Here is a 24,591-nt window from a genome sequence, read left to right on the forward strand (position 1 = left end):
TGCAAATAGCAATGCATTGTATAAATTCAAGGAATTATTATCTGGCTCATTTTAAAGATACAGAAACTGAGGCCTAGGGAAGGGGCCTACCCAGGTTCATACAGCTCAGATTTCTTGACTCAGATCAGTGCTATTGCTGCAACTCCATAGTCCTGCTTGAAATTGCACCACAGTGAGATCTTCATAGCTCTATCGCTGCTTGGCTTGGAATGATTTTTCACTGCCAGAATATGTTTCTCATAGCCACACATTCATTTAATAAATATTTACAGGTGCCAAGCGGTAAGGACACAGTGAAGAACAACATAGTCAAGGTCCCTGCCCTTATGAAATAATACAATGTGGTGTAGGGACATAATAAGTGAACAGATAAATGAGTTAATTACAGAGTGTGGTATGTGCTATGAAGGAAATAAACGTGACCCAACAGTAGCAGTTTTGGTAACTGCCTGCTTAAACCTTTTATCATGAGAGTCCTCAAAGAACAAGAGAAGCTGCTGTGCTTCAGGCTGTGACTGCCCCTTTTTAAGGACTGACTTTTGTCACTACCCCCACACATCTGTCTATCCATTCATGGCATCCTCTGTGTGCTAAGCACTGTGCTTGATGCCAGCCATACAGAGATGAATGCCGCATAGTGCCTACCATTGAGGAGCTTACCAGGGAAGACAAAACTAGAGTATGGAGTGCTATAACAGAGGTTACAGAGTACTGTGGATGAGAAGACAGAAGTGGGATGATCAACTGGGTGGGACACAGATGGGCAGTGTACTTCAAGGAGGAAAAAATACTGATGTTGGGACTTAAAGTATAAACAAATAGGAATTCATGAGATAGAAGGAAACATGTGTAAAGGCAATGAAGTACTATAGAAAATAAAAAGACATGATCAGGAAAAAAAATGTCTTTGGAGAAGAGAACAAGGATCTTGGGACAATAAGATGCCTTTGGAGTTTTTTTTTTTGTTTTTGGAATGACACGATCAGATTTGCACTTAAGAAAGAGTCTTTTGGGTGCAAGGTGGAGAACCTAATAGGTAAAGTCCATTTTCCTAAGAGGTGGCCCTAAAGCTGAAGGTAAATGCAGGCTAGCCTAGTAGGCCATATATAGTTGGGATATGTTAATTTGAGTGCAACAAGAAGCTCCTGGAGGATTTGAAGCAAGGAGAAAGATGACTGCTGTGTGAAGAATGGAATGAAAGGGTGTCAGAGAAAAAGAAAGACTAGTTAGGAGGCTGTTGCCGGAGTCCAGATGTGAGATAATGGTGGCTTGGATAGAGTAATAGTGAAGGTGGTAAGAAGTAGTCAGTTTGGGACTATGTTTTTGCAGATCTTGCTGATGGACTGGATGTGAGGTGCCAGAGGAGTGAAGGATAATTCCCAGATTTCTGGCTTGAGCACTGAGCAGTTGAGTGGATGGTGATGCCATTTACTGAAATGAGAACCAATTATTGGTCCTTTGTAATCATACTTTGTTACTTTCCATGCTTAATATCGCTTACATGTGGTAGGACCGGGATTCAGTCCCAAGGAGGCTCAGCACAAAGCTAGCATTCTGAACACGAGAGTGCTATATAGCTTGTTCTGGGAACAACCAGTACTGAGAAGAGATGTGGAAAGAGAATGAATCAAGAGCCAAAGTAAAGTCTTGTGGGTCGAGATAAGTTTGAATTTTATTCTAAGTAAACAAGAGGACACTGGAGGGTCTTAAGCAGAGAGTGACCTAATCAGTGCAAAAAGATCAATTTGCGTGTTGTGGAGAATAGATCGTAGAGGGAAAAGAGAGGAGATGGGAAGAAATTGCCCCAGTCCAGGCAGGAGATGACGGTGACTAGGAGAAGACTGGTGATGGTGGTAGATGGAGAAAAGTAGGCAGATTGGACATGCACTTGCAAGGTAGTGAGGGTGAGGGGACTTGTACGAATGTGGCACCATCTGTGACATCGGCGGGAAGGGACAATAGAATCCTTATCTGATTCCAGAGCCTCTCCACATGGTCATTCAGCTCCGTTTGAATCACTCACTACCATTACTGAGTGTGGGACGGTGGGAGAGACGGATTGAGGGCACATCACTGGGGTGAGGAGGACGTCTTCATGCGGCACTAAGAAGAACCCTGTCCTGAACAAGCCGGGACAGAGTGATGAGGGCTGGGGTCAGGCCTTGAACTCCGTGCTGGGAGGGTGGTGCTCGGGCTCTCCTGGCCAGACGTGGCTTTGACAGGCGAGGCGGAGCCTCGACCCCTCGTGTTCGCCACAGCCCCGCCCTATTTACCTGAACGCCCTACAGCAACGCCCGGGGGCTGAGGGCGTCCACCGTGGGCGGCCGCAGCTTCCTCCTCCTCCCGGAACCTCTAGCAGGAAGTAGTCCGTCCGCCTTAGCGGCCCCCTTCTAAGCCTCTAAGCGGTTTCTAGGGGCCCGCCCCTCAGCCCGGGCTGGACTGTTGCGCCTGCGCAAGGGGTCGCAAGCAGTCACGCGCAGCCGGCCGCTTCCGGCGCGCCGCGAGGGCAGCCGGGACGGGTTTTCCTAGCGAGCTGAGGTGTGTTGCTGCTGCTAGTGCCGCTGAGCCGGTGCCGCGGCGACGCCCGTGTCCCTGCTGTCTTCCTCGGGCTCCCCGGGGCTTGACCCCCGGGGCTCTCGGCAGGCGTCGGTGAAGAGCCTGCAGAGAGAACCTGTGCTCCCACGCCCGCCCTCTACAACCCCATATCACGACTCCGAGGAAGGGGGGAGAGAGGGGCTCTCGCGACTCCGTGCCGTGTGTCGCCGGGCGGGGCCGCGGGGCCGGGGCTCCTCTAGCCCCCGGGATGCGCGCGCGAGTCCTTGTCTCCACTTCCTTGTTGCCACTGCCACGACTGGAGCCGCCTCTCTCCGACAGCGGGGAGCGCGAGTGCGCTGGCCAGCCCCCCCGTCGAGCCCCCTGGCCGGGCGCCTCCGGGAATGTGAGCCGCGCGGCTTTCACGCTTCTCCGGGTAAGTCCCACCTTCGAGCGCCGCACCGCACCGCACCGGCTGGGCGCCCACGAGCTGGGAGCTGCGGCTCTCTGAGCCTTGTTGCCTCTTCTACGAAGTAGGAGTAGTGAGCCTTAGTTTCCACCTCCCGCATTCGGTACCTTTGGGACATCTAAGGCCCGTAGGCCGACCATGGCCCACTGCTGAGCTGTCAGAAGCCATTTAATGGGGTTCCGAGGAGGATCTGATAGGACAGTGAAAGAGTGTCACAGATTTCAAGTACTGCCTTACTTCTCTTTTACAGATTAGAAAACTGAGGCTTAGAGAGAGTAAGTAGATTGCTCAAGGTCATAGAGCTCTGTGCGCGTCCTGTTAAAATGGGTAACTTAAATTTAGTACCCTGATTTTCTGCCCTCCAGAGCCCTTAGTTTTAACCTTTATATTATCGTGCCTTTTTTTTTTTTTTTTTTTTTTTTTGCGTTACTGTACTGAGGCCTAGGATCTGAAAATACTCTTGGACCCAGGCTTAAACCGGGCTACTCAAACAAGCCAAAACTCAGTCTCTTCTTGCCCCTACCCCAATATGATTGTAATGACTTTGTTTTCTAATTTGTTTTGCTCTGGGTGCTAAAACCCTGTATGTCATTCTTTACAGAAGCTCTCCTGCAGTATTGCTTTTCTCTGCAAGACTCAAGGGCTGAGAAGTCAATTATGAAAGGCGAAAAAAGCACATCCCCACATAGCCTTGATTTGAACCCTAGCATCCCTTACCCAATGAAGGCACTGGCCTATCTCTTACCGAGCCAAGTTGTGGGTTATGTTCTCCAGAGTTGCACTATAACAGAATGCAGTGGGGTTCTTTTGTTGTTGTTTTTGTTTTGTTTTCCAATGGGAAGGGAAATCATTTAGACATGGTACAGAACTAGAAAGAACCTTAGGAATAACGTGTTCTTAGCCTCAGGTATATCTTTGAAATTATAAGTGAAAATACCTGTCTGCATTTTCTGGGAGAGGGTTTTTCCCGCTTTACAACATTCTCAAAGGGATTCTTGCCTCTCAAAAAGTTAGGAGCCACTGATTTCAGCCTCTTCAGCCTCACTTGAGGAACAACCGAAATTTAGGGAGGGGAATAGACTTATCTGAGATCGCATGGTTAGAATTTAGACTTGGATCCTGGTCTCCTGACTCAACACACAGTGCTTTTTTTCTCATTATAGTTTATCAGATACCTCATCATTTGTGGAGTGAGTTCTAAATGAGACGTGAGTGGGCCTGGTAATACACTTATCAGTTCTGTATTTACTTACACAGCTCCTTCTTCCCAGAATCCTAAATTATCTTCTGACAGATTTCCCAGAGCAACTATATTATTTCTCTCTCATAAAATTCAAGTGGTTTTTGGGAGCCTTTCTCCATCCAAGGATTGAGTCTGTGGGTAAAACTCCAGCTTAGCGTGTGGCCACAAATAAACTAACTCTTCTTGAACCCAAGGATTGAGTCTGTGGGTAAAACTCCAACTTAGAATGTGGCCAGAAATAAACTAACTCTTCTTGAACTAGTCATTGAATTTTTTTAATGCCTTCCTTTCCCTAGGAAAAGCTATTAGTAGGTTTTCTGTTTCTTAGGCCAGTGCTAGAGAGTTAATATCAGTCTGTCAGATTACTGTTTAGACCTGAGTTGTTCAGGACCGTAGTTGCTAACCATGTGTGGTTATTTAAACCAATTACAATTAAAGAAAATTAAATCAATTGAGTTCTTCAATCACACAAGCCATATTTCAGGTGCTCGATAGCCATAAGTAGCTACAGTATTGGAGCAGCACAGATGAAGAACATTTCTGTCATCACAAAAAGTTTTTTGAACAGTGCTGGTTTAGAGGGTTGTGGGTGGAGATGGGAGCAGTATAGTATAATGGAAGAAGGCTCACAGTTGGATTTTTGAACTAAAAAGTCTGCCTTTCAGGTTCCTGGGTGTGGTGGCCTTGGGCAGGTCGTTAAGCATCTCAGGCAGAGATGATTCACCTTTAATAATGAACCCTTTTTGTATAGCACTATTCTCAAATGGAGTTCTGTCCTTGCGTCTTATCACTATAAGTGTGGTAAGGAGGGTGAGACATCTCTTGTTAATGTGTGAGAGAATTGAACCTAAAGCAGCTAAAGGACCTGCCCAAAGTCATACAAACAAACTGGCAGAACGTTAAGAAACTTGCTACATATTGGCACTTAACACGTTTGAATGAATGAGTGAATCAGTGAAGCATTTTGCTTAAGGTGATGCCATGAGGGAGTGTCCAGAACTGACTCCTGGCCAAGTATTTACCTATTACCATATGGAATTCTTGTAACGTGGGGCTAATCTTTGAGTTGAAGGATTACTGAGCATCCCATGAGTGAATAAAAGTGAAAGGGCTCGCTAAGCTAGGGATCCCAGGTTTGCCTAGTCAGAGGACTCACCAGGTGCACGTGTTAAGCACACGGATTGCCACACCCTTTAGTGATTCTGATTCAGAAGGGCTGAGGTGGAACCCTGGAATCTGAATGTTTAGTAGGTTCCCCAGGTGCTTCTTAGGCTCCATCTGATGAGTTTGGCAAATGACTGAGTCTTAAGTCCCTGGCAGAGATAAGGATCATTGGATCAGGAGGCCGCTCTCCCCTTTAGGGTAGGTTCTTGAACCTTGTTTATGTTTGACTTTCCTCTAGCCATGGATGCATCATATGATGGTACTGAGGTAACTGTCGTGATGGAGGAAATTGAGGAAGCCTACTGTTACACCTCCCCTGGGCCACCCAAGAAGAAGAAAAAGTATAAAATACATGGAGAAAAGGCCAAGAAACCCAGGTTAGCCAACACATTTTGATAGCTGGCATTCATAAACAGAAGCTGCTTGGAGAGCTGTGTTGAAGAAGACTTTAGCCTGTGTCCAGTTTCACTGAGAGTGCCATGTCATTTATTGAAGTCTCCTGATGGGCATTGGGGTTGGGGGGAGACGGTGATTGAGAGTGGGAAGTGGCCGATTGATGCCAGCCGTTGCCATTCCTGTCCAAATCTTGGTCGCGTTTCTAGGCTTTAGCAGGAAATATACATACAAATGGTGGAAGCTCGCTACAAGAGAACCACTGTATTTATTATTAATGCCATTGTTATTTAAATATTTAATTAGGACATCAATAGAAATTTGGAATTACAAATAGCGCCAATGATATCTATAAAGAATATCCAAATTGCAGCTCTAAGCTCCCTCTTAGCTGTGAACACTCCAGACTTCTTGCTGAGGCTCCCAGCACTGGGTCACTTTGATAGTTCTACCTGCTTCCCTCTCTCAGCCTTGGCGAGGTCAGGTGCTGTTGACCAGTGAGATGACCAAAGGCTGTGTAGAAGAGTAGGGTGTGAGTGGTAATTAGTCCTCTAATTAACCTTTTCCTGAAAGTGGAATGACGGGACACCTTTATCTATCTTTGCCCATGTTGGGATTTAAGCCCTGCAGAAAAAGTGGTCATGGAAAAGTAGACCAGACAAGCCTTTGCTTCCATGTTTCTGGAGGGAGAAACCTCCCCCTGTTCACCCTTTGGGGGTGTTATTTAATCTTTGCTTCAGTCTCTATTTAGAGAAATGCTTTTGAAATGAAAAGCTGGGTTTTGTATTTAGCTCTTCACTACTCAAACATTGTAGTATTTACTGGTTGAGTGAGGGAAAACCTTAAGAAGTCCTTGCTTCCTCAGGTCTGCTTACCTTCTGTACTATTACGACATCTACCTGAAAGTGCAGCAGGAGCTCCCCCACCTCCCTCAATCTGAGATCAATAAGAAGATTAGTGAGAGTTGGAGGCTTCTCAGTGTGGCCGAGAGGAGTTACTACTTGGAGAAAGCCAAACTAGAGAAAGAAGGTTTGGATCCTGTAAGTAATTTTTTTTTTCCTCTTCTTCAGCTAATACCTCCATTGCCTTAGTGGTGAGGCTTTGGGGAGTCCAACCCCCTGTTCTCCGGTTTCCTTCTCTCTTCTTAGGAAAACTTTGAGTTGAGTCATTTTTACCTTTCTTGAGTCTGATATTGTCTGCTTCTTTTTTTTTTTTTTTTTTTTGGCTTCGCTGCGTGGGTTGGGGGATCTCAGTTCCCTGACCAGGTACCAGGTATTGAACCCAGGCCATGGCAGTGTGCCAAGTCATAAACACTGGCCCGCCAGGGAATTCCCTGTTTCCATTTCGGTCATGCCCTGCACTCTCTTTACTCTTTGCTTGCAGCAGTACATGATCTCCAGTGAGCCTTAGGTTCCTTTTCTGAATTTTAGCAAAACTTGGAGCCACTTGTCCTTGTGGGTAGTTAGTGTTATTTTCCTTTTATAGAGTAGCTTCTACAGGCATTTTCCCTACACCGTGAATTTTCATGTTATCTGTTGAGTGTAAGTATAATTAATTTGTGTTGCGCTCACCACTGTCAGTTAGAACGTAATCAGCAATTAGGCTTGCGAGTTTAGAGGTAGACACAGCTGCTTTATTGAAGGCCACATTCTTTTGTTACCACTGGTGACTGGTGGTATTGAACTGTGCTAGAAGGAAAAGTGGAAGGCTAAAGGTGAAATTGATGGAGGACATTGAGCCTTTGAGTGCTTGGATTAAAGAATAGGCAAGGAAGCACTTAGGTTTGTGTCAGCCATTTTGTTATTTCTAGTTCACAGGAATAAAATGGACTGACAACTGTTAACACTGCTGTTTTTTTAAATTTATTAATTTAATTAATTTATTTATGGCTGTGTTGGGTCTTCGTTGCTGCGTGCAGGCTCTCTAGTTGCGGCGAGCGGGGGCTGCTCTTCGTTGCGGTGCGTGGGCTTCTCATTGCGGCGGCTTCTCTTGTTGCAGAGCACGGGCTCTAGTCACGTGGGCTTCGGTAGTTGTGGCACGCGGGCTCTAGAGCGCAGGCTCAGTAGTTGTGGTGCCCGGGCTTCGTTGCTCTGCGACATGTGGGATCTTCCCGGACCAGGACTCTAACCCATGTCCCCTGCATTGGCATGCGGATTCTTAACCACTGCACCACCAGGGAAGCCCTGCTGTTTTTTTTTTTTTAAAACTGATATTCCTGCAGGAAAAATAACCTTGTTATTGCAAGCTGAAACCTTTTAACCTTAACTCCTTTTTTTTTTTTCAATTGAAACAATTGTCTCTAACTTCTTTTATAATGAAGAGCAAAAGTTCTTCAGGAATGCAACAACTATGTTATAGCAGAACGGGTTGTATTTCCCTTAGTGGAGCCCATCTGCCACTGATTATGCCATTTAGATTATTTTGTCCTTGTTGGCTTGGCATTTACCTTCTTGGAAGAGCTTTGTGTTACCTACAGTCTTGGAGATGCCACTCTGTACTTCTCCTATAGATGATTTGTTTGTAAACTGTGAGTCTGGGAAACAATCCCTGTGGAGAGGGGGAGACGGAGTCAAGGAAAGGTACACATATTTTTTTTGGTTTCTCCATTATAAGGTCACAGACTTTTTGCCCATGATATAAGAAAATTTTACCTAATCTTGGAGTGATATGGTTTTTAAAACCAGACACTAATATAGGTCCTTATTAAGGCTTTTTAAAAAAAAAATTTAAGTAGATCATCTACAATGATTTTTCCTTATCCATATGTAAATTTATATCTACCATCATCTCAACCACTACCCCCAAGATCATTAATAGACTAGCTCTAATATTAACTAGCTGTAACCTTGGAAGAATCACTTAACCTTTGAGTCCTGCTTTCCTCATTTGTAAAATGGGGATAATAGTATCTATTCACAATGTTTAAAATGGACAGTGTAAAACACCTAGCTGAGTTCTGACTTGGTGAGTAAATAACACTCTTTAGTAGATTAAATGTCCAGTGACCATATAATAAGAAAAGGTGGCATTTAATGAGCATCTGGAATGTACCAAGACAGGCTTTATATGCTGTTTGACCTCTCCCTGATTACCTGGTGTACAGATGGGACCCTCCTGCCTGCATACTTAGGGAGCCTCTCAGAGACCTTGGGGCAGGCTGTCTCCTTGGCAGCCCTTCAGGTCTCCTGCCAAGTGGCTGGGCCCATGGTTCCAGTGTCATTCCTTACAGTCTGAAAGATGACTGCCATTCATGCTGCCCTGGTTTCTTGTGCTTGGATTTGTTGATTAAGTCCAGACCAACCTATGTATTTGCCGCCATTTAGTCTTGTTCTCTTGACCTGTCTGCTTCAAAGCGTGACTTGAGAATATCATTTCTTCATTATCTCTCCAGTAAAGGCTCCATAAAGGATTTGGACAGTCTGCTTTCATGTTTCATCTCAGTGCTTCTGTTAACTTTCATCTCTGAGTGCTTCCTTTGTACCCTAAGTAGTCTCATTGACTTCTTGCTTTTGATTTATTTAAGGATCCTTTTGTAATTGATGCTTCTGAAATTATTTTTTGGTCTGTTTAATTTCAGTTCTCACTTATCTGTTCATTTTGAACTTTTCTATCTTCCTCATTGGGTAACTTTCAGTTTAAATTGAAAAAAATAAAAGCACCTTTTTCTTGGTGCCAGTTAGCCATGCAGGGCTGTGCTTCCAGTACCTGGTCTCCTTGCTCCTTAGAAGACCTGGCCTGGAGTCCCACCTTTACTACTTACTAATTCTGTGTTTTGGGAAAGTTTATCCTCCTTGAGCTTCAGTTCCCTCATTTGTGAAGTGGGAATAATAATAGTACCTAACTTAGTAGTATTGCTTTAAAAGTCAGGAAATTATTTTCTGAACCTTAAGATCCTAGGTCATTGTTAATATTTATATTCTTCTCCCTCCCCATCACCTCCCAATATAGTCAGTGCTTATCAGATAACCACTTCCCTATACACATTCTCTCGTGAAGCCTTCTTATTGATTGATAGCTTTGTGATCTGTTCATTCTCTTCTTTGCAAGTCTGGAAGAAGCCAGTGATATCAGAATCCTTGCTTGCTGCCCTGAGATCCAACATGGCCTGTTGGTTTGTATTTGATGCTTTTAAAGGTTTCACTGAGCATTATACATTCTGGTATCTAAATCTTCAGCTACTTTGGAATCCTAAAGTATCAGAGCTGGAAAGGAACTCATAGATAGCCAGATTCAGCTCCCTCGTTTTACAGATGGGGCAGCAAGGCCAAAAAAAAGGGAAAGGATTTGTTTAAGACTATGCCAGACCTGGGATTTCAGCTCACAGTTTAAGATGCCAAGATCAGTGCCCTTTCTGGAATCTAATCCACATTATCTGTCTCCTATGTGATTGAGTGAGTAAGTTACATTGGCTCAAGTGTGATTCAGATGACGATGACATTGCTATTGGCAGAGGCTGACCCTAAGTCTTAGGTCAAGAGAATGGAGTCTTTCTGGTTCCTTTGCAGGAAAAAACGAAGAAAAAAAAGGCTTATAAGTATATATCTATGTGGTCTTATTCCATTTATCTCTGCTTGTCTCCCCGACCTGGCTTTTTCATCCTCAGAACTCTAAACTCTCTGCACTGACTGCTGTGGTTCCGGACATCCCAGGTTTCCGCAAGATCCTCCCTCGCTCAGATTATATCATCATCCCCAAGAGCAGCCTGCAGGAGGAGCGGAGCTGCTCTCAGCTAGAGCTGTGTGTGGCCCAGAACCAAATGTCCCCTAGAGGACCATCCCTTGTGTCCAACACTGCCTTGGAGACAGTGCCCAGCCATGCAGGCATGGCAGAACAATGTCTGGCTGTGGAGGCCTTAGCTGAGGATGTGGGAGCCCTTGCCCAGCCAGGTGCTGTACAGGAGATCACCACCTCAGAGATCCTCGGACCGGATGTGCTCCTAAATGAGGCTTCCCTGGAGGTAGGGGAGAGCCACCAACCTTACCAGACAAGCCTGGTAATTGAAGAGACCTTAGTGAATGGCTCACCAGACCTCCCCACTGGAAGCCTGGCTGTGCCCCACCCCCAGGTTGGGGAGAGCATGTCAGTGGTAACAGTCATGAGGGTAAGTGACTTTGGTTCTGATGATTTTGCTTTACCTGGGATTGTTAAAAAGGCAGCTAGCACCATGCAGTGTGATTCTGAAATAGTGGTAAGTAAGAATACTGGTGTGGCACTTCTAGTTGGACTGCAGTTCTCTTCAACCTTTTTGTCCCCAGGCAGGGTCCAAGTCCCCAGGCTTCAGTTTCTTAGGCACTCCCACCAACTCCTCTTGCCCAGTATAGCCAACATTTTCTTCACATGAGATAAGGTATATTAACAGGAGGGATGGGGATGATATTTGGACTGTCCATGAGTCAGAGCCAGGATCTGTTTGGCTATTAGTATTAGTTAGAATTTTATGTTCCCTTAAGATTGTTTCAGCAAACACAATGGCACCTTGAACTGTTCAGGAGAATTTTTTAAAATAATCTTGTTGGGCACAGAGTAAGTAGGAAGAAGGAAGTTCTCTTCAGGGCCAGGTTGATGGGACTCATAGCTGAGAAAGAAGAGGGAGGTATCTCCCCAGTGGCTTTTCTGTCATGCCCAGTTGAGGAGAAAGAACAGTGATTTATGTGATTCCACAGCCTGGTCCCCTGGAAGTGGAGAGTTGGGGAGCTGCCACCACGCTATTACTCCGGGTGCGATGGCATCCTCAAAGAGGTGGTAGTTCTGCTTAGGCTAGGAGGACCAGCATGCAGCGGCCCCTATGGCCTAGACGGATGAGAGCAGATAGCCCTGCAGAGGATTCTGTGCCAGGCGTGAATCTCTTTTATTACTTGTTGCCGCAGTGCTGTTTATGATGATGAAGCATGCCACTGGTTAAGGCAGATTAATAGGTCGCTAAGAACATTTGACAGGGTCAGAAGAATTGGGTTCTTTCACTAACTGCTTATGTGATCTAGGAGTTCTGAGTCTCTTCAGAACCTCAGTTTTCTCATCTGTAAAATGAGGATAGCACATTCCTTGTGGTACTGGTTTTCTCTGTCTCTGTTTGTTCTTAATTAAACTTTTATTTTGAGATAATTTTAGATTCATTCATTTTTTTGATGTGCCTGTTGGATAAGCACATTATCTATGGTTATTGGACTTGATTGGTCTTCAGTGTCGTGGATGGTCCTGGGTGTTCTTCACTCCCTCTCAATAAAACTTTCTTCTCTCCATGTACCTACAGGATTCCAGTGAGATTAGCTCCTCTGCGCCAGCTGCACAATTCATCATGTTGCCTCTTCCTGCCTACTCGGTTGTGGAGAACCCCACCTCCATCAAACTGGTCAGTGTGTGGGGAGTTCAAGGAGATTAAGGCTCCATAAGAATTCTCTTCCAGGTAGTTTTCTAAAAGTCTTAACAAACTTAGGACATTGGGACTGGCAAAGATCTCAGAGGTTTTTCTGGTTCAGGTATTCTTAACTGGGGGTGAGGGAGTGGGGGAGGGTCTGTGAATGGACCTCCGCAGGAACCTCCTCAAGGAGGTCCAGTTGAATGGACCTCCATGAACTCCTCAAGTTACATACAAACTTTTCTCCTTGAGAGAGTATTTTCCTGGGATAGGTTCCATGGCTTTTATCAAGATTTCTGAAGCAGGGCTTCCCTGGTGGCGTAGTGAATGAGAGTCCCCCTGCCGTTGCAGGGGACACGGGTTCGTGCCCTGGTCTGGGAAGATCCCACATGCCGTGGAGCGGCTGGGCCCGTGAGCCATGGCCGCTGAGCCTGTGCGTCCAGAGACTGTGCTCCGCAACGGGAGAGGCCACAGTGGTTAGAGGCCTGGGTACCACAAAAAATATATATAAATAAAATAAAATTTCTGAAGCATATGTGTTTTAGAAAAATTGAGGGATCACTGATCTAATTCAATCCTGTTATTGTGCAGGTTAGGAAAAAGGTCCAGAGTAAGGACTTGTTCTATGATTCAAGGCCACTGGGCTGCAAAACAAGGCAGAACGAGGACCCTGGGTCTTTTGATTCTCAAATGTTTTTTCCATCACACACTGCAGCATGTGGGCTGAGATTTATTCCTAAATATCTCATGTTTCTTTATGATATTGTAAATGGTATCTTATTTTTAAAAAAATATCTATTTGGCTGCACTGGATCTTAGTTGCGGCATGCAGGATCTTTCATTGCAGCACGTGGGCTTCTCTCTAGTACGTGGGCTCTCTAGTTGTGGCCTGTGGGCTCTAGAGCGCCCAGGCTTAGTTGCCCCACGGCATGTGGGATCTTAGTTCCCTGACCAGGGATCAAACCCACGTTCCCTGCATTGTAAGGGGGATTCTTAACCACTGGACCACTAGGGAAGTCCCTGTAAATGGTATTTTAAAACTATTTTCAATTTCTAATAGTTCACTGCTAGTATATAGTAATACAATTGATTTTTTGCTTATTAAACTTGTGTGCTGCAAGTTTGCTAATAAACTCATGTATTCTGCTAGCCTTTTCGTAGATTCTGTTGCATTTTTAACATAGATGGCAGTGTTGTCTGCTAATAGTTTCATTTCTTCTTTTCTGATATGGATTCCTTATTTCTTTTTCTTGTCTTATGGTTTTGTCAAGGACCTCTCCAGTACAGTGTTGAATAGAAGTGGTTAGAGCCGATATCTGTGTTTTATGTGTCGTCTTAGGGGGAAAGTATTCAGTCTTTCATCATTAGGTTTAATATTGGCTGTAGGTTTTTCAGAGATACCCTTATCATGTTTAGGAAGTTATTTTTGCTGGGAGCTTTTATCAGGAATGGATGTTGGATTTTTCACATCTTTTTTGTGTCTTTTGAGATGGTGGATTTTGTCAAAATTTTTTGTGTTTTTTTTTTCCTTTTTTAGTTTGTTAATGTGATTAATATGATTTTTCAAATGTTAAATCAACTTTGTGTTCCTGGGATAAACTCCACTTGGCAATGATGTATTATCCTTTTAATATATTATTGGATTGGATTTGATAACATTTTGTTCAGAATTTCTGTATCTATATTCACGAGGGATATTATTGGTCTCTAATTTTCTTGTACAGTGTTTGTCTTGTTTTAGTATCAAGGTAGTGCTTACCTCATGGAATGAGTTGTGAAATATTTTCTGCTTTTCCAATTGTTTTTGGAAGAGTTTTGTGTAGTACTGGCATTATTTCTTCCTTAAATGTTTGGTCAGAATTACCAGTGAACTTATCCGGGCCTGGAGATTTCTTTGTGGGAAAGTTTATAATGGCAAGTCCGATTTTTAAAATATATATAGGACTGTTCAGATTATCTATTTTTGAGTGAGCTTTGATAGTTTGTCTTTCAGGGAATTTGTCCATTTCATCTGAGTTGTCAAATTTATTGACATAAAATTGTTCAAAACATTCCCTTATTCTTCTTTTAAAAAGCTGTGGTAAAATATACATAACATGAGGTTTACCATTTTAATCAATTTTAAGTGTACAATTCAAGTGCTGTTAAATATATTTACAATGCTGTGCAATCATTACCATTATCCATTTTCAGAACTTTTTCATCTTCCCAAACAGAAACTCGGTATCTATTAAACAGTTACTCCCCATTCCCCACCCCACCTGTTTCGACCCCAAGCCCTGGTAATTGCTATTTTACTTTCTGTCTTAGTATTTGTGTGTTCTAGGTACCTCAAATAAGTGGAATCATGCAAATATTTCCTTTTTGGTCTGACTTTTTCACTTAGCATAATCTTTTCAGGTTCATCTATCTTGTAGCAAGTATCAGAATTTCATTCCTTTTTATGGCTGAATAATATTCTATTGCATGTGTATACTATATTTTTTTATCTATTCATAAACATTGATGGACATTTGGTGTGTTTCTACCTTTTGACTATTGTGAACAGTGCTACTTTGAGCTTTGGTGTACAAATGTCTGAGTCCCTGCTTTCAGTTCTTTTGGGTATATACCTCAAGAGTACAGTTGCTGTATCATGTGGTAATTCTATGTTTAAAGTTTTGTGGAATTTTTATCCTTTTAATATCTATAGAATTTGTAGTGATTTTACTTCTCCATTACTGATACTGGTAATTTGGGTCTTCTTTCTTTTATCCTGATAAGCTTGGCTAGAGGTTACTGATTTTATTGCTCTCAGAGAACAAGGTTTTGGTTTCATTGTTTTTCTCTGTTGTTTTTCTGCTTTCTGTTTCACTCATTTCTATCATTCTTCTGCTTACTTTGGGTTTAATTTGGTCTTTTCTAGTTTCTTAAGGTAGAAGCTGAGGTCATTGATTTGAGAGCTTCTCTTGTAATATAGCTGCTTAGTGCTTCATTTCCCTCTAAGCACCGCTTTAGTGGCATCCCCCCCCGATTTTTTTTTAATAAATTTATTTTATTTATTTATTTTTGGTTGTATTGGGTCTTGCTGCGTGGGGCTTTCTGTAGTTGCAGGGAGCAGGGACTACTCTTCACTGTGGTGCGCAGACTTCTCATTGCAGTGGCTTCCCTTGTTGCGGAGCACAGGCTCTAGGTGTGTGGGTTTCAGTAGTTGTGGCACACAGGCTCAGTAGTTGTGGCTTGTGACTCTAGCGTGCAGGCTGAGCAGTTGTGGCTCATGGGCTTAGTTGCTCAGCAGCGTGTGGGATCTTCCCGGACCAGGGCTTGAACCTGTGTCCCCTGCATTGGCAGGCAAATTCTTAATCACTGTGCCACTAGGGAAGCCCATCCCACAAATTTTGATACGGTGCAGTTTTCATTTTCATTCAGTTCAAAGTATTTTCTAACTTACTTTAACCCATGAGTTACTTAATTATTTTCCAGATATTTGGGATTTTCCAGGTGTCTGTCTTTATCAGTTTCTGATTTGATTCCATTATGGTTAGAACTTTGTATTTTATAAGGCCTGAATCCTTTTAAATTGATTGCAGTTTATTTTATGGCTCAGAATATGGATTGTCTTGATAAATGTTCTATGTGCACTTCAAAAGAATATGTATTCCTGCTGTTGGGTGGAGTGTTCTATACATTTCAGATTAGGTTGAGTTGATTGATAGTGTTTCTTATTGATTTTGTATCCTTCCTGATTGTCTGTCTACTGTTTCTGTCAATTATTGAGAGAAAGCATCCATCTGTCATTGTAGATTTATCTGTTTCTTTTTGCAGTTCTATTAGGTTTTGTGTCATGTATTTTGACTGTTATTAAATCCACAAACATTTAGGATTGTTACGTCTTCTGGATAAACTGAATGCTTCTTCATTATGAAATGACCTTTATTTCTGGCAGTATTCTTGCCTATGAAATCTACTTAGTTCTGATATGAACCTTTCTTTTGATTATTGTTATTAACAAAGTATATCTTTTTCCATCCTTTGACCTGTTTGTACCTTTGTATTTCTACTGTACCTTTTTTGGTAGGCAGCATATAGTTTGGCTCTAAGAGCAAGACCTATCTGATGATCCCTGCCTTTTAATTATAGTATTTAGGCTGTATGTATTTAATGTGATTATTAATGTGGTTTGGTTTAAATCAGTCCTCTTACTATTTGTTGTTATTGTTTTGGTCCTATCTGTTTTGTTGTACTTTCTTTTGAAATCATTAAGTATCTTTTATGAATCCATTCTATCTCCTTTGTTGGCCTATGAGCTATTAACTTTGTCTTGGTTATTGTATTGGTTTCTTTTAGGATTAATAGTACATAGCTTTAACTTGTCACAATCTGTCTTATCCTCTAAAACCCCTGCTGTGGATAAACAATACTTCCTTCGATAAGAAAGTTGTAATAAACTAATTATTTTTCCTGAGCCTTTCCTGTTCTGGAAATTTATATTCTTTCATGATTTAATAAGTGTCAGCCAAGCTCTTCTAGAAATACTTAAGAAGGCAGCATCAGCCTTGAACACTAGCATTATTTCCTAAAGTCATTTCTATAAGTTGCTGTTCAGGAGTATTTCCAAATTCATGGTAATTTATTTATAGCACTAACTTTGCACTGAGGGTGTATTCAGAATGAATATTCCATATGGGGCCACAGTCTGAGAAAAGATAAGATATAATGTTTTACCCATTAATAATAGTCTCACAAACTTTTTGCTCCTCAGGATATATCCATTAAGCATAAAGGGCAGGTGATTTTACAGAAGAGGAAACCAAGGGCCCAAAAGCTAAGATGACTTACCCCCAGCTCATTCAGTATGTCAGTGACAAAATTGGAACCCAAACCCTGGTCTCTTTCCTTGGTGCCACACAACTTCACACTCATCTTTGACCTGCTATCACTGTCATAATCACCTTTTCCTTAGGTGTTCTGGCCAGAGGTAGCCTAGAGGCAGCTTGGTGTTTCCCAAGGGAAGTTTTTGCTTTCTGGCCAGGCTAGGGGGGTTGCGATTAGTAGCTGAGTAAACCATAAGTGACAGAACAAATCTGATAGGGAAGTGTTTTCTTTCCAGCATTAATCAAGAAATGGAGTGTGGCTAATTTCTATTTGTAGCTGAAATGTAATACATTCTGTTCAAAGGGAAATCATCAGAGATGGTGCAAGCCAGTGGCTGAATATATTTGTATGCAGATGATCAATTCCTGTGGAGTGTCAGAGGACCTGGTTTCAACTGGAGTTCCCTCTCATTATTTTAGCGACTGGACTGTTTTTTTATATCTTTGAACCCTAGGTCCTAGGTTCTTTGATTTTTAACTAACGAGAATGAAGAAGCAAATTCTTTGAAGTATTGAGAGCCAGAGGGTGCAGCAGGATGCATGGAAGTAATCTTGACCAGGAATCAATAAGATCTGTCTTCTGGGTCTAGCTCTGTCCTTGAGTCACTACATGATTTGAGGCAAAGCATTTAACTACTCTGAACCTCAGTAGTAATAATGCTTCAGAGCATTGCTGAGAACATTAAATGAGATATTGGTAGAGTGTTTAGCACTGTGTGGTACTTTGCTTAATTAATTGCAACTCTTCTTACCTTTATACTTCTGGTACCTAACTCTGTAACCTTGGGCAGCTGTCTTTCTTCATTTGAATTCACTTTCTCCATTTCTAAAAACTGAACTAGTTAGTTGTATCTTAGGACCTTTCCAACTCTGACCTTTTAAGATACCATGAATCGGCCTTCTGCAAGCTGGTATCCTCCTGGCATTGTTGTGGTTATAATGGTCATCAGGATCTGACAGAGATTAGACTGTGGTGTTGATTCTGACTTGCTCTTTTCTTTTTGTTTTTTAAACACAGACTACTACGTACACCCGACGGGGCCATGGGACGTGCACCAGCCCAGGCTGCTCCTTCACATATGTCACGAGGCACAAACCACCTAAGTGCCCTACCTGTGGTAACTTCCTAGGAGGGAAGTGGATCCCAAAGGTAAAGTTCATTGGCCGTCACTGCTTTGGAAACCGCACAAAGTAGGCTTATTATTCCCTTTAAGAACAGATGACTTAAATTAATATTCATTTAATTTTCTGACGACACAAATAAGTCAGTTTCTTTCTTTTTAAAAAGAAAGAATAAAATGTTATCCGTAATCTCATACCATCCAAAGAAAAGCTATTGTTAAGATTTCAGTATATTTTCTTCCAGCCTTTTTCTGTGGATATACAAGTTCTGTATCTTGCCTTTTTTTCCTTTAACATATCATGCCATTAAATATTCTTCAAAAACATTATCTTTAATTGCTTCATAGTTTTCCATGAGTGACTACACCATGTTAAATCATTCATTTCTTGTTAGGGTTACATTTTTAACAATCCACCCTCCGCACTGACTGCTTAGCTATTCACACGCACAGCACACATCTCATTCCCTAGCTCAGAGTCCTTTTAGTTTCATATAGTTCCTATTAAAAGTGGAGGTCTTTAACCCGATATTCAGGTCTCCCATAGCGTAACGTTCCAGATGTATACCTCTGTCTCCAAATAAATGGTGCTCAGTAAGTAAATGAGCGTTAGAGCTGAGCCCCTGTGACGTTCAGTTCGGCACATGTTCGTTACCTGTTGTATGCTGACTACATGAATCATACATACTTGCCACATTTTTGATATAAAGTATTTAGGGACAAAAGGACTAGAATAGTCAGGTGGTTTTATAGAGAAGATGGTTTGGAAACATCAGTAGAATTTGGATAGATAGAAGGGGAAAGAAGGCATTGTTTTTGTGAAAATAGCTTAGATTAGGATTGTGTTCGTCATGTGTTTGACTCATGGTCCAAACTCATTTCTGTAGAGAAAACTTAAATAGCAGCATACTTACGTTCCTTTGGGCGGTTTCCACAGAATAACTCTCAGAAAATTACTGGATGGTGACTTTTGTCCTCTGGCTGAGTGTTGGAGTTCAGGATAGCACCAGTTTCGGAGGCAGAATAGGTTAATAATTAAGAATACAATTCTGGAGTCAGCTTCCTCAGTTCAAACCCTACTTCCCAAGTATTTAGCTTTGTCACCCTGGGCAAGTCATTTTATGTCTCTGTTCTTGATTTAGGCTTCCTTTCATTTGTAAATGGAAGTTAACAATAGTGCCTACCTCATTAGGGTTATTGGAGGGGTCAGATGAAATGATCCATGCAAAGTGGATGGCACATTCCTAGTGTATTGAATATTTAATCCTCAGTAGGGCTTCACTGCTTCCATTGTTGGCAGCAATATAATTAATATTAAGAGCAACAGTAGAGACAATTAACATTTCAAGGGGCAGGAAGTACCTAGGGCCTTGTGGAGTTTTTAGTGTGCACTGTGAAGCCATTTCATTTATTCCCACCCTAATTATTCTCCCAAAATGTACTTCCCCAGCTGCAGTAGGAAGATTGAATTGGATAGTTGTTGGACTCCTCCTTGGTCCTTCTTCACTGATGCACAGCAGGTCTGTCAAATGACCTTATTTCCTGTGCTTTTGCATGAAAGAGTGTAACCGATCCTGTGCCTAGTCTGCTTCAGATTCTGTTTTTACTTTGGTTTTCTTTCCTTTTTCATTTTGTCTTTTTTTCCCCCTTTGATTGAATAACTTGAGCCATTCTCTTTTTGAGATCAAACTCATGACATGAAAACAGTTTTTTTCTTAGCTACTTGTCCTGTCTTTACTTGCTAAGTCAGAATATTTTTCCCAAAGGTTTTTGCAAGAATTACCACGTAAAGAGCAGATACTGTGATTTCTAAATCTCATAGGAACAGAATACCTGAGTGTGAGAAGAAAAAAAGTAACAATGTAGCATCAATGCACTTAAAATTTTAGAGATAAAGGTGACGTTGGTTATCAGCTAGCTCAACTCCCAAATTTCCAGCTAAGGAAAAAGAGATTTAGGAGAAGTGACTGGTAACATTCACATTGCTAGTTATGCTGTCGCCTTTTCCACTAAACCATACTTCTCAGGCATTGCTGTGCTGTTTACCTGCAGAATCTTAAGATTTCCTGAGTTCTGATTTTTGAAAGAGCAATTATAAATAGTTTCTAAAAGCTCCAAATGTGTCCATGCCAGTCAGGAAATGACTCACCTTTTCTTATATTGTTCTGGAGTTCATACTGGCTAAAATTAGCCCAAGGAACATGTGGCACAGTTCCCAGTGAGTTGGATGGAACAAAAGATGGTATATAAGGCTCAAGGTATGGTATATAGCTCAAGGCCTCATTACTGTGGGCTCTCTGATAGCAGTAATTGAGGTCTCTGATCGAGGAACTGGTAGTATTTGCCTTCCATCTTGAAAGAAAGTGACATCTAAAAAGGGCAGGCTGAGTTAAGGAAATGTGAGATCACCAACTAGAGTTTTTTGCTCTGATTGCTTAAATATCCAGTCTTCCTGCAAAGAATTTTTGTCTATAGCCTACTTAGTGGGCAGTGTTCTGCTCAAAGATCTCATCTCAGGGGTTTAGTTTATCTTGTCTCCTGTTTTTCTGCTGACTCTTCCTTCTTTAGCAGTCAGTAAGCTCAGTACAGTTTACTTGGAATTTTTCTTGTCCTCATGGTTTGTAATTGTGTGTTAGAATCTGAGAATGCTTTACTGGAGATTTCTTAAGGTCGTCTATATTGATTCCTAACCAGAGGCACCGTGTTGCCCAGAGGGACTTTTGAAATGTAAGGGGTTTTTGATAGTCAGTGACTGGGAGATAATACTGAAATTTAATGGCATTGGGCACAGATGCTGAATTTCCTGTGAAGTGCAGGGGGTCCTGCCCCTCCACCATGAAGAGCTGGGCCACCCAAAAGGCTATCTTGCTGCTGTTGACAAACACAGAGCTCTCTTATTCCATAATGGGAAATGAGGAATCAGCTGAAGCTTGCCTTAGGTGACATAAGCAATTAGGTTGAAGCAGAGCCTAGGCAGAGTGCAGCTTTTGTGTTTTGTCTCCTAGTTTATAGTGCCTTTCGCTATTCACGTGGAAGGAAAAAGCCTTTGAGACCTACCACAGAGATGACCACTGTTAATTTTTTTTTTTTTTGGCCGTGTTGGGTCTTCGTTGCTGCGTGCAGTCTTTCTCTAGTTGCGGCGAGCGGGGGCTACTCTTCGTTGCAGTGCGCGGGCTTCTTATTGCGGTGGCTTCTCTTGTGGAGTACGGGCTCTAGGCACGCGGGCTTCAGTAGTTGCAGCATGTGGGCTCAGTAGTTGTGGCATGGGGGCCCTAGAGCCTGTGGGCTCTAGCGTGCAAGCTTAGTAGTTGTGGCCCTCGGGCTTAGTTGCTCCATGGCACGTGGGATCTTCCCAGACCAGGGATTGAACCCGTGTCCCCTGTATTGGCAGGCGGATTCCTAACCACTGCACCACCAGGGAAGTCCACTGTTAAATTTTTTTAAGTGTTCGTGTGTACATATATGTATGTAAACCTCAGGTCTGTCTGAGATAACAGCAGCTGGTATTTTTAGTGAGTCGGAACCTTTTCTAGCATGTAATTAATGTGTGTGATCTGATTTGACCCAGTGAGAAGTTTGTGGTGTATGTGTAAATCAGCCTTACGCTGACTTTTAGGACTCAACCTGAAAGAATCTGGGAAAAAGATGAGAGTTTTCCCCAGTGGAGTTGGAAGCATTCAGTCTTTGCGACATTGTGACCACATTGTGATTAAGTGAGTCTCATAAAGGGACCACCAAGATAAACAACTTAATACTTCTAGGCCCAGTATGGCAGTATGTCAGCCTCTTTGTAGACATAAAGGAGAGGGCCTTGAACAATCAAAGGTCGAGGTAAAACAATGTCAGCATTTATTCGCTGAAACCTGAAGAAACATGTCGTTAAGAAATTTATTAGAATAGGCTTATCCTAACTCGGACATTGAATACAGTGGTGAAAGGGAACTGGAATCAGAAGACTTAGGTTCAGGCCAGTTTTATACTTGGGACCTGAAGTCAGCCTCTTCCTTTCTCAGCCTCAGCTTCTTATATGTTCCTCATACATTATTGTTACAAGGGTCAAATGAGAGAATATTTGTAAATGTGTTGTCAACTGTAAAATGTTATATGCATGAAAGATTTTCTTTTTTTTTTTCTAGGAAAAGCCAGCCAAAGTCAAAGTGGAATTGACTTCTGGAGTCTCCTCCAAAGGCTCTGTGGTTAAAAGAAATCAGCAGCCTCTCACCTCCGAGCAAAATTCTGCTAAGGAAAACTCTTCCAAACTGACTCTGGAGAACTCAGAAGCTGTAAGCCAGCTCCTAAGTATAGCTCCTCAAAGAGACGTGGGTGAGGAGAATGAGTGGGAGGAAGTGATCATCTCAGATGCCCATGTTTTGGTCAAGGAAACTCCTGGGAATCGTGGTACAGCAGTCATTAAGAAGCCAGTGGTCAAGAGTGGTGTGCAGCGTGAGGTCTCTCTGGGGACAACTGAGAATGACAGTCCTGGACTAGACGTGCCACCACCAGCTGAGGGGACCAGCACCTCCAATTCACTCCCTGCTCCTAAAAAGCCTACAGGGTAACCCAATGTGTTTATTTTTTTCCCCCTATTTTAAAAAATATTTATATGTTTATTATTTTTTGGGCTGCATCAGATCTTAGTCGCGGCACATTGGGATCTTTTGTTGTGGCGTGTGGGCTCTTCGTTGCTGTGCGCTGGCTTCTTTCTAGTTGTGGCGCGTGAGCTCCAGAGCGTGCAGGCTCAGTAGTTGCAGCATGCGAGCTCTCTAGTTGTGGTGCGCAGGCTCCAGAGCACGTGGGCTCTGCGGTTGTGGCATGCGGGCTCTGTAGTTGTGGTGCGTGAGCTTAGTTGCCCCGCGGCATGTGGGAATCTTAGTTCCCTGACCAGGGATCGAACCGGCGTCCCCTGCATTGCAAGACAGATTCTTAACCACTGGACCACCGGGGAAGTCCCCCAATGTGTTTATATATTACAGCATTGTGTTTAGAACAGCAGCTTGTGTAGTGCCCTGTGTTTATTTTGTCCCATGTCCTTACAGCATTCCTGAGAGAGATAGCAGAGCCCAATTCATCGTTTGTATTTTAGAGATACAGAAGCTGAGGCCTAGAGACATTTATTTGCCTGTCCTCCTACACTCTGCTGTCTATTCACTGCTGTCCCGTTCCTTATACATCTCTTCTTGTCAGTCTCCCTAAAGCAGTTATTACAGAGTCTTGTTGGTACAGGCTGTGGGCAATGTTACAAACCTAGTATCCAATTCTGGATACTGCATTTGAAAAGAGAAGCCTTATTAGGGTATCTTTATATAATAAAGATTCCTGTCCTGGTGGTCAGAGAACTAAATTCTGGTTGTGACTCTGTCCAGGGCTTCTGTTTGACCATGGGCATAGTCACTTCATACCCATTTTCCCCTCTGAAAAATCTTGAGTTGGGTGTTATAAAAGAGAATCGTATCCTCAGTGGCTGACCACACAGTCTGAAAAAGGTTGTGTGTAAAGCTTGCAGCCCAGTGCCTTGCAGATAGGAGAGGTCCGTAAGTGTGGGCTGTTTTTCCTCCCTTTCTTGAAGGCTTTCTTACCTTAGAGGCTTGACTGAATTCTCCATGTATGTAGCTCCTTTACAGAGGCAGCTATGGTCTTAAAATGGAAGGCTCTTTTTTGTTTATATCATTGGTTCTCAAAGGGGAGCAGTGCCCCAGGGGACATTGTGGCAATGTTTGGAGACATGTTTGGTTGATACCACTGGGGAGGGAGTGCTACTGTCATCAAGTGGGTAGAGGCCAAGGATGCTGCTAGACATCCTACAATGCACAGGACAGCCTCTTGCAACAGAGAATTATTTGGCCCAAAATGTTAGTAGTGCCAAGGTTTAGAAGTTCTGGTTTATACTATTACAAGTAAAAAACTTTTATTGTTGAATAGAAAATATATTCACATAGTTCAGACTGAAAAAGTGTAAGGAATATATACTGAAACAAATCTTTCTGTCCCATCCTTGGGTGCTCCATTCCCATTTCCCAGAGACAATATTCCCAACTTTCTGTGTTTTTGGAGATAATTATAAGTATATGCAAACAAATAGGAGGTATGTGTGTTTATAATTAATATCGTTAAATTTTAGAAGTCAAGATGTCGAAGTATGTATGTCACGCTACCATTTGTGTAAAGAAAGGTAGGGAAAAAATACATGTGTGTACACACACACACACACATATATATATATATATATATACACGTACATAGTTGACTCTTGAATAGACATGGACTTGAACTGCGTGGGTCCACTTACACGTGGATTTTTTTCAGTATGTATGTACTACAGTACTACATGGTGTGCAGTTGGTTGAATCTGCCAGATGTGGAACCCTGGATATGGAGGGCTGTGAAGTTATCAGTGGACTTTTGACTCCGTGGGGGTCAGTGCCCCTAATACATGCTATTCAAGGTCAGCTGTGTGTGTGCGT

General features: G+C 42.6%; 1 protein-coding gene across 3 annotated transcripts in view; it reads left to right on the top strand.

Moving 5' to 3' along the window:
* Positions 1-2,261: 2,261 nt before the first annotated feature.
* HMGXB3 (HMG-box containing 3) overlaps positions 2,262-24,591 on the top strand; it is a 58,534-nt gene continuing 36,204 nt past the window's right edge. The window contains exons 1-8 of one of the 3 annotated variants that reach the window (XM_065873619.1): positions 2,804-2,968; positions 3,252-3,276; positions 5,647-5,785; positions 6,667-6,841; positions 10,405-10,902; positions 12,052-12,150; positions 18,028-18,159; positions 22,267-22,685. In XM_065873619.1, coding sequence (XP_065729691.1) covers positions 2,804-2,968; positions 3,252-3,276; positions 5,647-5,785; positions 6,667-6,841; positions 10,405-10,902; positions 12,052-12,150; positions 18,028-18,159; positions 22,267-22,685 — 1,652 coding nt within the window. Of the gene's footprint in view, positions 2,969-3,251; positions 3,277-5,646; positions 5,786-6,666; positions 6,842-10,404; positions 10,903-12,051; positions 12,151-18,027; positions 18,160-22,266; positions 22,686-24,591 lie in introns of those variants that run through there. The other 2 variants (XM_065873620.1, XM_065873621.1) reach the window with 2 other exon arrangements.

The sequence above is a fragment of the Phocoena phocoena genome, chromosome 3 (assembly GCF_963924675.1).
Source record: "Phocoena phocoena chromosome 3, mPhoPho1.1, whole genome shotgun sequence".
Lineage (NCBI taxonomy): Eukaryota > Metazoa > Chordata > Mammalia > Artiodactyla > Phocoenidae > Phocoena > Phocoena phocoena.